Here is an 18,701-nt window from a genome sequence, read left to right on the forward strand (position 1 = left end):
TTAGAGATGATCAGTTTGGGAAATTAGGGACCTAATCTAAGTGAAAGTTGGTCAAGTCCAGAATCAGAAGATATTAAGGGCCTTTAAGTGTGAATTCCTGCACTTTTTACAACAGGAAGCATTTCGGATATGTTCTATCTGGATGGGAAGGGAAATGAGGGTCTTTGTAAGAGATTAGCTGGAATCATATTGTCATATTGAATATAGATATTTGATGGGCTTACAGGGAGTTTGATGAACAAAGCTAACATATGAGTCCAGATCCTCAACAATGATTGTATTAGGTAGAATTTTATATTTCTTACTTGCATTTGTATGTGAGGGTGTGTACTTGCATTTGTATGTGAGGGTGTGTATGCTTTCCTATGAGCACAGTAGTTACATGATTCCAGGGTAAACTTATAATTGCAAATGCACTTTTAACTTACATGAATCTGTTATTTCCAACTAAATTGTTTCTTGTCAAATTTTATACAAAAATATAAAATGAAACTTATACTAAAGGTGAGATAGTAATGGCTAAATATGAGACATAGCTGAGGTAATAATAGTACATTTAAAAAAATATTCAGAGCATCTTGTGGAAATTATTCAGGTCCTCATAGAAATTGTGTTACAGTTATCCATTTTTTTCCAAACACAAATTGTGCTAATTGTATTGCTTTTTGTGTTTAACTTTTGCATTTTATTTTTAACTCTCTGTGCATATCACTAAAATTCCAGTGAAATGGTAATGAAATCAGTGTTTGCAATCTAGGATGCTTTGTCAAAACCCAGCAGGAATGGTACACTAGAACAATTTGTGACCAATACTGCTGAGAAATTTACAGATGAAAATTATGTGGATGGAAATGATATGCTTATGTTGGTGGTGTTGGCAGTGGGGATGATGAAGATGGTAAATGTCACAGGTGCAGTTCAGTGATAACTTATGCAAGGCGCATGCTCTGTTTCCAGTGTACATTACCTCATACAATCTTGTAATAACTCCTGTTTTTCTCCCAGCTTTATTGAGGTATAATTGACAAATAAAAAGTGTATACATTTAAGGTATACAAGTGGATGTTTTGATATATGTACACATTCTGAAAGAATCATCCAATCAAGCTAATTAACATAATCAACCTACTTAGTTATCTTTTTTTCCTGCTTAAATCATGTAATATTTACTCTCCTGTCACATTTTAAGTGTATATTAACGTATTGTTGATTACATTTCCATTTCACTGTGTCAAATCCCCAGAATTTCTTCATCTTGCATGGTGGAAAGTGTCGTCTTTGACCCAGATCTCTCATTTTTCACTCCCTTTAGCCACTGACAACTGCTGTTTAACTCTCTGCTTGTGTGAGCTGGACTCTTTTAGATTCCAGAAATCAGTGTCATCAAGCAGTATTTGCCTTTCCGTGTCTGGCTTCTTTACTTATCATAATGTCTTTTACATTCTACATTTAAAAATTTTATTTATTCATTGATGGACACTTAGCTGTTGTGAATAATGCTGCACTAACAGTAAGACGACAGATGTCTTTTCCTGATGCTAATTCATTCCCTTTGAATATATACCTGGAAGTGAGATTGCTGGATTATATGGCAGTTCCAGTGTTAATTTTTTGAGAAATCTTTATACTGCTTTCCAAAGTGACTGTATCAACTTACATGCCTACCAACAGTGAACAAGGGTTCTCTTTTCTCCAAATGCTCAACAAAGATCGTTAACTTTGTTCTTTGGTAACAGCCATTGTAACATGTGTGAAATTATATTTTATTGTGGTTTTTGACTTGCTCATTCATACTATACAGGCTCAGAGAGTTAAATTCACTATGCAAGCTTACATTTCTAGTAAGTGTACTAGATCTAATTTTGACTGTAAATTATCATTATCATGCTGGTTCAATAAAGTAGAGTAAATTCACCTCCCATCAGAATCCAATCTCAAAGTATATACACTAGTAATCATTTTTATTTATCTCTCAATATATCAGTCTACCTATTATTCTATTTTCTATCTGTTAATGCTGATTCAGTATCACAGAATTTCATGACGGTATATAATTTAGAGGCATACATAAAAAATCTGGATAATTGTAACATATCCACCATTTCTAAGAATACCTGAATAATTTCCTCAAGATGTTCCTTAAATGTAGAAAATACGTTATTGCCTTAATGTGTCTCAATTTTAGCCATTATTATTTTACCTTTATTATGAATTCAATATAAGTTGCATGTACAAATATTGTGTATTCTAAATCTCTTTATGCATCAAAAACTTATACTTCTTACACTTTATCCTTCTACACAATTAAAATAAGTATTACTTAAATATTGGATGATAAGATTATTAATTCTTAAGTCACTGAAGTATTGCAAACTATATACTCTTTGCCCCTTTTTAGTATAATCTGTTGTGGAAAAACTAGAAGAGGTGGAATTTCATGTAAGATTCCGTCAGAGGATACTGTGGAGAATTATCTTGTGTCGGCTCCATCTGTTTCAGAAACATTGAAAACCATTTTGCAACACGGTACATGTAAGGTTTCTTACATTTTCCCAGTCATTTTTTTTAACTCAGTATGTGTGTGTATATGTCTCTTTGACTTGAAGACTTTCCTCAAAACTCTGATGAGCTTCGGTCTCAGAGCAGTATTACAAGACTGCAAATATCACCGCCCCTATTTGGGTAAAGCATCCTGAGCTTGCTCACTGATGGACACTTCTCTGGCGAATACGCTCATTCATTTCCACTTAGCAGACTCTCTGGAGTTCCCCCTGTCCCTTTAAGTGGGTATTTTTCAAAGTTTCTACTTCCAGAAGTTCCTAAACTCTTTCATCCATGGTTCCCTTCTCAGCTTTCTTCCCCATTTTTTATTCTTTTTTCTTTGTTATTGTGTGAGTTGAGTTTTATTATGGAAAGGTGTTAAAAGTATATGCTTATACTCCCACACTTAGGAGAAATGGAAGCAATTTTAATACGGGAGAAAACAAAATAGGAAAAAAGAGGAACCAGTAAGAAAAGGGATCATGAAGCAAAATATGTTCTATAAGCCATGAGAAGCAGATGGACAGAATGCACACCTTTCAGGAGAGCTTGAGCAGAGTTATTGAATCTACAGTGAAACTGAAGTAGAGAAACTCAAGAAAAGGGTCTACTTTAACTACTGCGTTCAGAAATTGGGTAAGGAGGCAGAAGAGAATAACTTTGCATAAATGATATATGGCAATGACATTTATGAAAAACTGAAACACATCATAATACTTGACATCTGTGAAGCTTGATTTGTCATTATTTCACAAGAACTCTAAGAGGGAATATAGATCTGTAACATGAGCTGTTAAACGACTGCAGTTTCAGGCCATATTATGACTTAAATTAAAAAAAAAGTCATTCTGTAAAGTTCATGAACATGTATTCAAATATGGGTCTATAATTTATGCACTTACATTGATTTTTTATGCATACATTTAAAGTATCAGTTCTGAATTTGATGATAACCTGAATTTATGTAGGGAAATAAAGTATTTGTGTCCTAATTAAGTCATTAGAGTAATATATTATTCTTACAAATTCACAGATTTCTATAAAATATTTTGGACACAGATGTTTGCCTGACCAAGATTTTACTATGAGGCAGATGCTGGTCATATTTCTTTTTCCAAAATAGGTTAGATTGTTCTTTATTTAAAAGCTGCAATGTTTTATCTGTTTATCACAATTTGATTAAAATAATAAATTAAAAACAACTTATTTCTCTATACATAATGTATGTCTGTCTTTAGGGAAAACTAAATGAATACCCCATGGAAAATTACAACGAAACACCTGATTTCATCTTATTGGGGTTATTCCTACCATCAAAAATTGGGCTGTTCATCTTCATTCTCATCATTCTCCTTTTTCTTATGGCTTGGTTTGGCAACCTGTCCATGGTCCTACTCATCCTCCTGGACACCCATCTCCACACCCCCATGTATTTCCTACTTAGTCAGCTCTCCTTCATTGACCTGAACTACATCTCCACCATTGTCCCCAAAATGACTTCCCATTATCTGTTTGGAAACAAGTCTATCTCCTTCATTGGGTGTGGGGTTCAGAGCTTCTTCTTGACTTTAGGAGGTGCAGAAGCATTACTATTGGTCTCTATGGCTTATGATCGTTACATGGCCATTTGCTTCCCTCTTCACTATCCCAACAGGATCAGCAGAAGAGTGTGTGTGTTGATGATAACAGGATCTTGGATAATGGGCTCTATCAACTCCTGTGCCCACACCACGTATGCCCTCCACATCCCTTACTGCAGGTCCAGGGCCATCAATCATTTCTTCTGTGATGTCCCAGCCATGCTGACTCTGGCCTGCATGGACACGTGGGTCTACGAGTACACCGTGTTTGTGAGCACCACTCTATTCCTCGTGCTGCCTTTTGTCATTATTGCATGTTCCTATGGCCATGTTCTCCTTGCTGTCTACCTCATGCACTCAGCAGAAGGGAGGAAGAAGGCCTATTCAACCTGCAGCACCCACCTCACTGTGGTGACTTTCTACTATGTGCCATTTGCTTACACTTATCTGCGCCCAAGATCCCTTCGATCTCCAGCAGAGGACAAAGCTCTGGCTGTCTTCTACACCGTCCTGACCCCAATGCTCTACCCTATTATCTATAGCCTGAGAAACAAGGAAGTGAAGGGGGCTCTGAGAAGAGTGATTCACAGAATCTGTTTTGTAAAAATGGATACAAACTATTTATCTTAGTCCCCAGCCCTCAGTTATAGATCTATTCACCTGTGTGTTATCATGAAGGGAAATAATATTCCATGCCTAAAGTGACATCACTGAAATTAATCTAGAGAATTAAAAATTAAAGTTTTACATAATAATTTTATATTCTGAGGCATAGGTTTTATTTTTCTTTGTGATCTGTTTTTCCTATCAAGGTAAAGGAAATGTATTTTTAGTTAACTTATGGGCAAAAAAAAGTTTAACATCAAAATGGAAATGAAAATGTATAACATAATGACAACATTCAGCATATCTGTTCTGCAATACTTTATAATCTCCCAATATTATTAAATTAGGTCTTGAAAACAATAAATGATTTAGGATGGACGAGATCTAATTGTAAAGAAAAGAATATTTTATTAAGGTACACTTTTTTTCAGTTTTATTAAGCTTAATTGACAAAAAAATTCCATCACTTTGAGGTTTCCAGTGTGATGACTTGACATACATACACACTGTGAAGTCATCACCACAATCAGACCAATTAACATTTCCATTACCTTACATTGTTCCTTTTTTGATGGGAATAGTTAAAACCTACCGTCTTGGCAAATTTCAAGTATATAATAGAGTGATATTAGCTAAACTCACTCTATTCCACATTAAAGTTCAGAAATTTTTCATCTTGCATATCTGAAAGTTTGTACATTTCCCCTCATTCCCCAGCCTTTGGTAAAGACCGTTGTACTTTCTAGGAGTTTGACATTTTTACATTCCACATGTAAGTGACATCATGCAGTATGTGTCTTTGTGTGTCCGGTGTATATACCTAAGCCTTATGTCCTCCAGGTTCATGCATGTTGTCAGAGTGACACAATTTCCTTCTTTTCTGAGGCTTAATGGTACCCCCATTGTGTGTGTGTTTACCGCATTCTCTTTATCCATTCATCCACTGATAGACATTTAGACTCTTTTCGTGTTTTGGCTATTGTGAATAATGTGGAATAAACAGGAGAGTGTATATATCTCTTTGTCATAGTGATTTCATTTGATTTAGATATATACCCAGAAGTGAGATTACTTGATCATATGGTAGTTCAATATTTTTTTGTTTTGAGGAAACTTCATGTTGTTTTCCATAATAACTATACAGATTTGTAGTCCAGTGAGTGAGAGACATCTGAAGTGGTGATTTGAATTTGGATACTTTTTACTCATGTCAGTCAAGCATTTAGTGTCTACCAGGGCACTAACTGATTAAAAGCTTAGCTCATAGAACGCCAATTGGTTATAACTTGCTTCTCACCAAATTTAACGTGGAATTTTTTTTTGCATCGCAAGAAACCGATGAAAATATCATAGCAATCTGGAAAAATGTAACAGTTGTTTGCTGTTCAACAGTTTCCCTCATCTCACTTAATTACATTACTTTAAAATTTGGAGAAATCTAAAAAAATATTTCTTAAAACAAAAATATTTAAAGAGCAAAAAAAGACAATTGCTGCTTAACACCAATGACCAGATAATTACTAAGCACTTCGTATGTTGTGGGGGACACAAAGATACAGCTCACAAAAATGATGAGTCAGTATGACAATTTCAAGCTAATATAAACTTTTTATTCTTTCATTGCAACAAACCAATGTATCATAAAAAGTCTGATGTTTTCTAACTGAACATTTTCAAGATCCCTCTCAATGGCTGTAATGACTGACTCACTCCAGGTTCTCACCTTCTCTTTACTAGAATATTTTGTAGCAAGATTTTCCTACTGACTCAAAATGGGATTTGGAACCTAATATGATCAGCTAGGGTTCTTAACTAGAAAAAGACAAAGTCAATCCATTTTAAACTGATAATACTAAAAATAATTGAAAGACCTATAAAATCTTGAGAAATTAGGTGAATTATGTCTGAAGACTCTTCAGTCATGAGGACTGGCCAATATGATCCTGAAACGAGTCTTGTGAAGGTACCACTGTTCCCTTCAGGGTGCTATTTATAGCATCAGAATCATATTATAGGCTCCTATAATATGATATAATAGAATATAAGAGAAAGAGGACAGAAAGCATATTTAAAGTAATAATGATAAAAAGATCCTTCCCAAATCTGGGGAGAGAAACAGACATCTAGCTCCATGAAGCCCGGAGAACTCTAAATTAAAGACGTTTTCACTGAGACACACTGTAATTCAGGAATCAAATATGTTTAAAATCATTTTTTAAACATATTTTAAAATTTAATTGGCTCAGTATTTCCCTTTTCCAAATGAAAGGTGTAGTTAATTCACTTATAAAACTATGAGAAATATAAGAATATTTAAGGTATGATCTGCAATAAAATTACATTGTTGAATATTTTCTACACTTGATCTTAGCCAATAGGCTGAGAAGTGATGTTGAATATTTTCTAAACATCATTCCACCGAAGTATGATGATCATTTTTACAAGCTTAACAAGTGAAAGTTGTTTTGTAGTTTAGTGAATATTTCCAACAGAATGGAAATATAACTGAAAAGATATAATACCTAAAATCAATGAAAGAAAACTTCCATAAGTGTGATATGTTAAGAATTTCTGCTTATATGTTTTTTTTAAACTAACCACATTGCATTTAATGTATTAAATGTTTGGTTAATGCATTCAAAACTGGGAGCCAAATTCATGCACATATCATTACTGTACAGACATACCATTACTGTACAATTACTGAACTATGATATAGAAAATATATGTTTTAATAAAGTTCAGGGACATAATAATACTGGAAAAGTCTGTATAAAGATGTTTTCTTCACTACTGTATTGACCCTAAATGCACTCGTGAAAACATCTAAAGAAGTTCTCAGAGGACCTTCCCCCAACTTGGCAAACTGGCCATCACAGCCTAGTAGTGAATTTACCTACATTCCAAGTCTCAGTGGAAATTTCTATGTGAATCCAAAAAAGAAAAGCATTAGACTAAATCTCCTGGTAAAGAAGGTCTAGAATCCTAGAATCATGATTGCTCTTGAGTTTCCATGGAGATGTTTAAAATGTCAATTGCAGAGATGAAAGATTAATATATGTACATTTGCTTGGATAATTTTCAAAGACGTTTACTTGGAAAATGACTTCATTTATATGATGATGGTTGGACTGCTGTCAGCTAATTAAGCCAGAGAGTTTGTGAAAATACAGAAATAATAAAAGGTACTAATACTAATTGTATTATTCTTACTCACCACAGAAGAGGAGGGACTCTTGAGCAAGTAGGTAAGAGAAGTTTATGTGGAATTCAGTACTTTTTTATATAATAAATACGTCTAGGCATCTCGTTAGCCAGAGAACTCCAAAGAGAACATTTTAATTGACTGAGCTTGGCATAAACAAAAGATACAAATACTTTGTACTAAAATATGTGTCCTTAAAAATAGATGGGCTGCTCACTTAGTCACATTTTTTTAAAAAGATATGAAGCTCTTTTTAAACTTAAAATGTGTTATCATACAATTCTGAGAATTGATCTGATTTTTAAATGATTGATTGTAAAATCACAGGAAAACACTAAAGTTGATAATAAAGGCAGCTCTTGATATTGTCTTTGAATTACTGTTCTGGATGTACGATGAATAATACATGGGCTTACCCTTAAAGTACACCGTATTCTGAAATATAATTGAGACTAATCATGGTGTTCTATGAAAAGTATATAATAAAAGTTTACATGAATTTTAAGAGGATGTCAAGTATAAGAATTTACTTGGCCAAAATCGAACTAAGATATTTATAGGGAAAAAAAACAAAAAGAAAGTTGAAGGAAGAGCAATAGTCATTAATGAAGTGTGGATGCATTGTATCCACAGCTCGTGATGTATTCCCTGGAGATGGGATAAATTGCAGCCAAGTGGAGAATGCTTTAAAACAGGACCAGTAACACAATTTATATTCCTTAGGAGTTGAGATGTTTTCATGCAAGCATGCTGTGTAATCACATAGGTGCTAATTCTGCGGTATTAAGCTTTGGGCAGTGTGGGTTACTGTTTGGATGGAAATCATTCAAGACTGAAGGTAACCAGTTTGGGAAATGAGTGACGCATTGTATGTAAGAGTTGGTTAAGTTAAGGAAAAAGCTTTCAAAGGACGTTTGAGGTTGAGCGAGTGGCTGTACTTTTTACAATGTTGTTCAGGAAAAATTAAAGAGTATGAAATGGACAACAGATGGTGGTTTTGGAGCTGACTCGTAAATGTGCTTTCTGAATGCAAAGTGAGAAGAGGGTCTTGGAAGATGCTTTGGATGTGCTCAAGTGATACTTAACTTAACACTTAAGAATCACAATCCTCAATAAAGATTGTGAAGGACAATCTACCTTATTTTCTACTTATTATAATAGCTTTTATAAATGAAGAGTGATTACTTGGCACCCATTATAATCTGAATACTACTTCCTACCTATTCTTTTACCTCACATGAGTCCACAGTTTCTAATCAAAACCTAGAAATTGCTTCTCCGGATTTTATATGAAAAAAATGGTTAAAGTAATGTTATATATATTAATGGCTAATATTACTATCTATGGATAATTATATATAATATATATAATTTAAAGGATAACTTCTAAAAATAATCCAGGTAACAAATAATATGTTTTGTTCTAGTTATTCATTTTTTGGTTATTAAACACAAACTACATGACATTGAAGTGGCTTATGCTTTTAACTTTGGCATTTTATTTATTTGTTTTTTAAAATTTCCTGTACACATCAATAATTTTCTAGTGAAAGAGTAACAATTCCTGAATAAACAAACTTGTAGAGATTTTGTGCATATCACATACACGAAAACAATTTGAAATCGCATCATCAAGCGATTGTAGTGATAAGTGAGATAAATGTAAACGATGGTGATGGCAAGTTTTATCTAATGGACAGTTAAAATATTCCAGTGTTTCTTTGTGCCTATTCCACATAAAAGATACAGATTAAGATAGTTATTAAATGCTCTAAACTTAAATTCTTTATACGTAGGTGAGCTAGAATTATATCTAGTTTGCAACTTCAACGCTCTCTGACGTGGTTGAGTCATAAAGCAGACTGAAAACATTCTCATTGCAAAGCAAAATTTGAAGGACGCAAACTTACAATCAGTTTCTGTCTTTAAAAATGTCTGTCTACCTGATTGCCTGTTTATTAATGCTGATTCATCATTGGAGAATTTCATGGAATGATATGAATTATAACACACAAAACATACATACACAAATACTCACTGTGTATTCTAGGTCTCTTTATATTGTAAACAATATGGATCTCAAACTTTACGGGTTCAAAAATTAACAATACCCATCACTTGATTATTAAATACTATCAAAAAACGATTACAAATTATTCTGTACTCTTTGCCCCTTCTTTAGTTGATCCTGCTGTGGAAACGCTTGAAGGAATAGCCTTGGGTAGGTCTCCATGTAAGGGTACCACGGAGAACAAGGCTTTTCTAGACTCCAGAGGACACCGTCCTGGGTAACATGATTCTGATTCTATAAAAGCCATGTGGCAGTGCTGTCAATTCTAGATAAATGATGGCAATGAAAAGTAACTCAATACAGACGTTGAGATTGATGTATGATCAGTCCATTTTGCGGAACCACAATTGACTTCATATAACTAATGCATTTAAAGACCTCCCAGTAAAATTAACCTGGTAACCAGGTTTACTGATTTCCCAGCCCTACACATGAATGAGGCAAGTCAGGCTGGGGAAGATCAAGAATATTAGGGTATCTTAGGGATCTTAAGAATGGAGGAGGTTATCCTCTGGTGGAGAGGGTTTTGTGCTTTAGACACTTTTCAGATTTCTTATAACATTCTCAGCAAAGCCAATTTACAAAAGCTTCTTATGTGAATCTACACCTTGCTGCATCTCTGTAAATAATCACACCAGCTTTCTTTTGTAATCAAGAATGATCCTTGAGACTAGTTTTGATGAAAAGTGAGGAGAGAGTAAGGTATAAAAATATACTTCAGTGGAAAATTCTGCATTATCTAGTCTCTAGAGGACACTCTTCCGTGTTTTCCAACAGCCTTGAATAATTCACTGCATATATCTGTGATTCAGTTTTTTTATCTTTATAAGAATTAAACCCTAGTTTTAAAACCTTTATGCTCTATAAAACACATGAATCACTAAAATGAGGCTTTTTCCAGTATTTTATTTTCAACTCTAAATATAACATAGGAAGAAAAAGATCTGCAATGAAATCAATGCATATTGATTTCGAGAGATGGTCATATGTAATTCACTTTGAAATTTGGGCAGCATTTGGATGGTTTTGTTTATCATATAGAATATGTATATCTACAATCTGAATTGGACGGTGGATAATGGTTGTTTCTTTGCAAGTGAATTCTCCTAGGTAGGGACAATTTTGTGCTGGGAGTAAAACATGAATTGGATTTCATGCAGCTGCTTTGAGAGACCATTTTTGTAATTTATGTGTGTGTGTATATATTAGTAAATAGAATATGTCAAAATGAGTGAACTAGAAACACTGAAATAACTTTATATGTGTTTTAAGAAACTTTTCACATATACTCTTGACCTTCTGCCACATACGTATAATTTCTATTTTGTAACTTCCATTTCTTTTTTTCTTTCTTCCTTTTCTGTTCTTTTTTGTTTGTTTGTGAATAAAAAGCAGCCCACCCTTATTTCAGATTCATTATCTCAAAATATTTAATATTTGAGGTATAAGGGAGGGCAGATAGGAGATACATTTAGGCAAATGGATAGATAAATAGACAGATAGACAGACTAGACAGATAGGTAAATAAATCTGGGAATCCACCTCCCCAATATATATTTTAAGGTAAAATCACTTTAAGTCTCTGAATCTCAGTTTTCATGATTTATAAAATGTCAGCAGTGTCAAGGTCAAGAGATAGTGGTCAAGATTAAATTCAATTTAATCCTGGAGCATATCCTCATATATTCCAGGTGCCAAGATGGCAATAAAAGTTTTCACCTTTTACTTTCTCTTTTATTTAGGACATGGTCCAGATTCAAGTTTTGTTTATTCTCGTAAAAAAAAATCAGTTATTTTCTGCTTGCTCGTCCATTTTACAGTGTAATTAATGCGGATGCCTGTGTTGCAATATTTTAAAATAAATTTTAAAAATCAAAGAGATTCAAAATGTTTTGAAATTAAAATGGATTTTATATTGTTCTTCCAGTGGATAAAAACAAAATAAAACGGGAAAATAAGCTATTTGAATTTTATTTTAACCTAAGAAAAAAATTCCCTCTTCACATTAGACCTTGAAGAGTTCAAGGGTGATATTTAATAGTCAAAGTTGCTTCCCTGTCAATGCAGGGGGTCTGTTAAGTAATATATTACAGAATACTAGAAACAATACAACATAAAAGCCCAAAAAATTTCCATTGGTGGTAATGATACATGGAATCAAATATGAGTTATAATGTACCATTCATTTTTTTTTTTTTTACATTTGGCATTTTTTTTTCACCGTTAGAGTGTGATATTAACTACCTCATGGAAACATTTTTATAGACAGACATATAAAATATATGTGATAGGAACAATTATAATTTCATTGGCAGTTTCAAATATTACATTATTAACTTGTTAATAATTAAATTACTAATATAAATTGTATACTATTGGAAAGTCTCACATGCTAATTGTGTTGAATCCAAAGGTATTTATAAAACAAGTTGCTCTTCCTTTTTTTTTTTCCTTTTGCAAGTTTTCAGAGGCCACATTTTATTGGAAGATCGATTTCTCTGCGTAAGCTGAGGACCCTGCTGTAAGTTTTGAACAATATATTTGGAGCTCCAAATATAAAATAACTTCAGTTATATTCAAATTACATTTTTGACTGATTCATTGTAGTAAATATACGTATTATAAAATTTACCATTTTATCCATTGTTAAGTGTATGGGTCAATGACATTGAGTACATTAACAATATTGTGCAGCCATTACCCACATCAAACCAGGATATGTTATTTTCTTACTCAACTGAAACTCTTTACCCATTAAACACTAACTCTTCGTTCCTGTAATCTCCCAGGCCCTCGCAACCACCATTTCAATTTTCATCTCTATAAATTTTATCACCCTGAGTAACCCATGTATGTGGAATTAGGTGTATGGCTTATCATGACTGGCTTATTTTACTTAGTATAATCTGTGCATGCTTCATCCATTTTTGTAGCATGTAACAGAATTTCCTTTCTTTTGAAGACTGAATAATACTCATATATATTTATGTATAAATATACATATATAATATTAATGTATGTGTGTGTCTACATTTGTGTTGGTGGACATTTGTGTTGCTTCCGCCTTTTAGCTATTGAGAATAAATCTTCTAGGAACATGGGTATAAAAATACCTGTTGGTAGATAGACTCTGCTTTCAATCATTTTGGACATATACTCAGAAAGGCAATTGCTGGATCACATGATGGTTCTATGTCTATTGTTGTAAAAAATTGCAATAGCATTATTCATAATGGTTACACCATTTTGCATTCCTACCAGTATTGCACACATCCTAATTTCTTCATATCCTTATCAACACTTTTTTTTTCCTGTACTGTTTTTAATAATAGCCATCACCTAAGAGTGAGATGTGGTATCTTACTGTAGTTTTGATTTGAATTTTCCTACTAATTAGTGACATGGAGGAACCTTTCCTGTGTTTATTGGCAATTTGTATAACTTCTTCGGAGAAATGTTTAAGAGCTTCCCCCATTTTTAAACTAGTTTCTCTTGTTGTTGAGTTATGTATTTCTTCATATATTTTTATATCAATGCATTATCTGATACATATTTTGCAAATATTTTCCATTCTGTGAGTTGGTTATTCATTCTACTGATAAAGTTCATCAATTCACAGTTTGTTAAAAATTTTGATAATGACCAATTTATCTATATTTTTATTCCTGTTGCACACATTTTTGGTGTTATATCCAAGAAAGAACAACCTAAATGCAATGTCATGAAACCCTTTCCTTATAGTTTCATCTAAAAGTTTATACTTTTAGCTCTATGTTTAGCTCTTTGATCCATTTAAGTGAATTCTTGTACACAGTGTAAGGCAATGGGCCCCATTTTGTTAATTGCATGTGGATATCCAGTTTTCCCAGCAGCATTTGGTGGAACAAGGTCCCCTGGGAATGGCTTTTGAGACTTTTGTCAAAAATCCTCTGACCACATAAGTGAAATGCTTTTATTTATGTTTTTGTATCTCTATTTTACTTGGTTGGTTTATGTCTGTCTTTATGCCAATACTCCTCCGTTTTTATTATTGTAGTTTTGTAAAAAGTTTTTACTCAGGATAGTGAGCTTTTCAATTCTTTTATAAGATTCTTTCCACTATTCTAAGTACCTTGAGATTTCATGGAATTTTAGGATGTACTTTTTAATATTAATACCAAAAATCTAATCGGGATTATGACAGACATTTCGTTGCATCTGCAGTTTTCTTGTGGTAGTAATTCCATCTTCATACTCAGTTTTCCAACATTCTTTGCCTTCTTTGTTAAATTTATTCCTTGGGATTTTATTCTTTTTCATGATACTGTAAATGTAATCATTTAAAAATACTTCTTAGTATTATATATTATTAGTGCATAGAAATAAAACTTACTTTATGTCCTACGACTGCGCTGTATTTGTTAATTAGCTCTCACAGATTTTTGGTGGACTCTTAACAATTTTATGTTGTTTGTTAACTAAGATAATTTTACTTCCAGTAGTGCGTAAATTAGAATTGCCAAAGTGGGCATCCTTGCTTTTTCTCCTCTTAAAGGAAAAATTTTTCAGTCTTTCACCGTTGAGTATAATGTTATTTGTGAGTTTGATTTTTAACTGTACCATCAGTTTGACATCACTTAAATATCTTCTTCAAGTGAAGCAAGCGTATGATCTCAATAGCTTACAGGATGAAAGAATGGTTTCATAACCCAGTCCTCTTGATCCCCAAGGCAAATATTTTATATTATTTTAACACTTTGTACCCTCTATTTATCCATATTTTTAGCAATATTCTTATTTTCTAATGCTTAAGTGAATAAATTTCAAACATCTCTTGACTCTACTGCGGCCACTGTGTATGAAGACTTTCTCCCTCCGCATCCCCCCACCTCCAACTATCTTTCTCCCTCTCCATCCTTTCACAACATGGATACGTCCCACTTTGTGTCTGGGGTGGCAAGGTTGGCAGTGTTGTTCCAGGATGTATTTGTAAAATACAAAAATATAAATTAGTGTAAAACATGAGGATATTTTAGTATTTCTACCCAAATAGTCCTTCTCATTATTAGTATTTTCTCTGTCAGGACACTTTTAGGACAATATATTTATTTATATTTATTGAGAATTGTCTGAAAATATTTTCAAAAGGCATTTGGAATTTTCAAGGAACTATTGACAATAAAAGTTTTCACTTAGTTTTCAGTATTCTGTTCATACTGTTTGCATATGGCGGCTCATAAACACAAGTTCTGAAAAAAAAGTTTTTTGGATGCTATTAATGCCATTATTATTTTGCTACATGCATTTCTAGGAATGAAAATAAGCATGCATTTGTTCCCTTACATCAATTATCTAATTCTCCTATCCTTTCAAATTGACAATCTTTTTTCGTGTTTTTGTTGATGTTCTTTTATTTTAATTTGGGTGTATATATGTATATTTTTTCATTTTGTCTATGAAACTTTCACTTATTATTATTTTTTTTTTAATTTGCAAGCAACTTTGTTACCTGACACTTTCTTTTACATATATTATGATGTTTACTTTGTGAAATAATACTGTCTCATACATATTTGAAGATTCAAGTCTTTTTTTAAAAATGTATTCTTTTCTACATTTTCCCAATCATTTTACCTCATTGTACATTCATTTATGAATGTGTACTTGTGTTTGTGTGTATGTGTACATGTATGCAACTTCCTCTTCCATGTTACAGATTTGCTTAAAAGTATGGTAACATGGGGGTCTAAAAGAATATTTGCAACTAAAACACGGTATAATCTGTAGAGTTTGTCTGTTTACAATGTCTCTGGAGAATTTCTCCTCCCATTTCCACGAAGAAGACTCCGAGGAGGCCATTTTGTTTTTTCCATTTAAGTGACTGATCATTCCTCTAACCAGATTCCTTCCTCAAAGGGTCCTGAAATATTTCATCTCTTCTTGTGCTTTATGCTCTCCTGTTCTCTTTTAATTTATGATATATCTATTTTTTTATCATCAAGATAATTGGGATTTAACAGGGAGATATTTTATATATGTGCTTAAATTTACACACTAATCTAAAATTGGAAAGAGTTTTAAATACAAGAAAATAAAAGGTAAAAATTAAATGAGTAAGACGAAGAAAATAAAAGGTAAAAATTAAATGGGTATGACAAAGAAAATAAAATGTAAAAATGAAATGAGTAAGACAAAGAAAATAAAACATAAAAATTAAATGAGTAAGACAAAGTGCCATGAAGCAATGCTTAACACTTAAGTGTTACGGAGGGACATGAAACACATGCTGTCCAGGAGAGCTTGAGTAGATTTATGAAATCCACAAGGAATGTGATGCATAGATATGCAGGCACAGATTCTACATGAACTACAGCATTCAGAAACTCCTCTCTTCTGAGGATGCAGAAGACATTGACTTTGTTTAATTGCTACATGACAATAAAGATTCATTCCAGATTTCACAACAGATTATTTAAGAACTGTAGCATTTTAAATAATACACAGTCTGACTAAAATAATAACTTGAAATAGTTTATTGTTTTAGATCTAACTCACTTTTGTGTCTACCTTTAGGATAAATAGTAATATCAGTGCTCTATGGAAAGTTATAATCAAACATCAACTGATTTCATCTTGCTGGGGTTATTCCCTCCTTCAGGAATTGGCCTGTTTCTTTTTATTCTCATTGCTGTCATTTTCCTAGTGGCATTATTTGGCAACCTCTCCATGATCCTTCTCATCTGTCTGGACACCCATCTCCACACCCCCATGTATTTCCTACTTAGTCAGCTCTCCTTCATTGACCTGAACTACATCTCCACCATTGTCCCCAAAATGGTCTCCAATTATCTGTTTGGAAACAAAGCTATCTCCTTCATTGCGTGTGGGGTTCAGAGCTTCTTCTTCTTGACTCTAGGAGGTGCAGAAACACTGCTTTTGACATCTATGGCTTATGATCGTTATGTGGCCATTTGCTTCCCTCTGCACTATCCCAACAGGATCAGCAGAAGAGTGTGTGTGTTGATGATAACAGGATCTTGGATAATGGGCTCTATCAACTCCTGTGCCCACACCACATATGCCCTCCACATCCCTTACTGCAGGTCCAGGGCCATCAATCATTTCTTCTGTGATGTCCCAGCCATGCTGACTCTGGCCTGCATGGACACGTGGGTCTATGAGTACACCGTGTTTGTGAGCACCACCCTATTCCTCGTGCTGCCTTTCGTCATTATTGCATGTTCCTATGGCCATGTTCTCCTTGCTGTCTACCTCATGCGCTCAGCAGAAGGGAAGAAGAGGGCCTATTCAACCTGCAGCGCCCACCTCACTGTGGTGACTTTCTACTATGTGCCCTTTGCTTACACTTATCTGCGCCCAAGATCCCTTCGATCTCCAGCAGAGGACAAAGCTCTGGCTGTCTTCTACACCGTCCTGACCCCAATGCTCAACCCTATTATCTATAGCCTGAGAAACAAGGAGGTGATGGGGGCCTTGAGAAGAGTAATTCAGAGAATTTGCTCTGTGAATATGTAGACAAAATTTTTGGCATGAGTACTTAGGTCTTGGGTATAAATCCATTTGTCAGTGTACAGCAATTTCAAAATATTTTATCATTAAATTCAAGGACTAAAATTAATCTAGAGCAGATGAAAATCACACATGTGTGGAGGAAATTATCTTGTAAGTATATACATATATTTTTTCAAGCCTTTTTCTTTTTTCTTCATGGTGTATTTCTCCTCCTCAATTTCAAAAGCATTAATTTTTTCCTGATATTTTGTCAGTGAAATGGTTTTGTCATATTGAAATGAAAATGGAAACTGTCTAACTGAAGTTGTCATTTATTATAAAAGTTCCACAATTTTCAGTTGATTCTCCAATATGTCTGAAACATAAAAGTAAAAGTTTTCTGAAAGTCTAGATCAAACCAAGAGCCAGAAGACTTCTCATTCTTCTTACAGTAGTCATAGAATTTGCTAGTAACAGTTATACTTTCTTTCAGTTTAGGGAAACTTAAGAGAGTTAGCTGACACTTCATCAGGGACTCTGAAGTCCTTATACCACTCTGAAGGGAAAATGACAGGTTTCTGTTTCTTTCAGTGTAGTGCATCCCCAGGAAGTGATTTAATGCCGGTGTATTTGCAGATCCACAGCAAGGACTTGAAGATGTCAACAGAGGTCCAGTAAATAGTGAGGTTATGAGTGGGTCAAGATTTAGTACAATTAGTGGGAATTCGAAAAATCAAAAACATTCTTGCAACCACCCCCCTCACTCAGGACATACTCGGTTTACATCTTAAGTAGCCACTACAGATCTTGCATTAGATAACGTCTCTCAGATGAGATTTTGTTCGCCACCCACTACATCCCATGGTTCTACTGAAATGTATTCGGGAAGGTCAACTTTTATGAACCAACTTTAGCAGTCCATCCATTTTATGGCTTAGTCACTTTCCTAAACCAATCCCACCACTGCATTCAGTAAAAATCCATTAGCTCAGGTGCACTTCTTGGGTGAAGTGTTAGCACTGTTCATCAGTAATCAGTGGAAAAATGTGCTTTACCTCTCTGGTGCAGCAGGGAAGAGAAAGGTCACATCCTACTTAACTTGCAAGACACAGCACACAATGAAAATATGTCTTCTTATTCAGAAATCAGAAAAAAGTACAATTATTGGTGCTCAAATATAGTTATTTTTCTTCAAAATTAATTCATT

General features: G+C 33.8%; 2 protein-coding genes across 2 annotated transcripts; both read left to right on the forward strand.

Annotated features, from left to right (window-relative positions):
* The first annotated feature begins 3,743 nt into the window (after positions 1–3,743).
* LOC102512259 (olfactory receptor 2L3) lies at positions 3,744–4,751 on the forward strand. Its single transcript, XM_006178028.2, has one exon. It carries the CDS (start codon positions 3,801–3,803, stop codon positions 4,749–4,751), a length of 951 nt encoding a protein of 316 aa, XP_006178090.1. The 5' UTR covers positions 3,744–3,800.
* Positions 4,752–16,527: 11,776 nt separating this feature from the next.
* LOC102512501 (olfactory receptor 2L3) lies at positions 16,528–17,518 on the forward strand. The gene has a single exon (XM_006178029.2). It carries the CDS (start codon positions 16,580–16,582, stop codon positions 17,516–17,518), a length of 939 nt encoding a protein of 312 aa, XP_006178091.1. The 5' UTR covers positions 16,528–16,579.
* The last annotated feature ends 1,183 nt before the right edge of the window (positions 17,519–18,701 follow it).

Source organism: Camelus ferus, chromosome 3 (assembly GCF_009834535.1).
Source record: "Camelus ferus isolate YT-003-E chromosome 3, BCGSAC_Cfer_1.0, whole genome shotgun sequence".
NCBI classification, from domain to species: domain Eukaryota; kingdom Metazoa; phylum Chordata; class Mammalia; order Artiodactyla; family Camelidae; genus Camelus; species Camelus ferus.

What these genes read in the sequence shown, in the direction of transcription:
- LOC102512501 (XM_006178029.2), top strand. Translation starts at nt 16,580, where the DNA reads ATGGAAAGTTATAATCAAACATCAACTGATTTCATCTTGCTGGGGTTA.
- LOC102512259 (XM_006178028.2), top strand. Translation starts at nt 3,801, where the DNA reads ATGGAAAATTACAACGAAACACCTGATTTCATCTTATTGGGGTTATTC.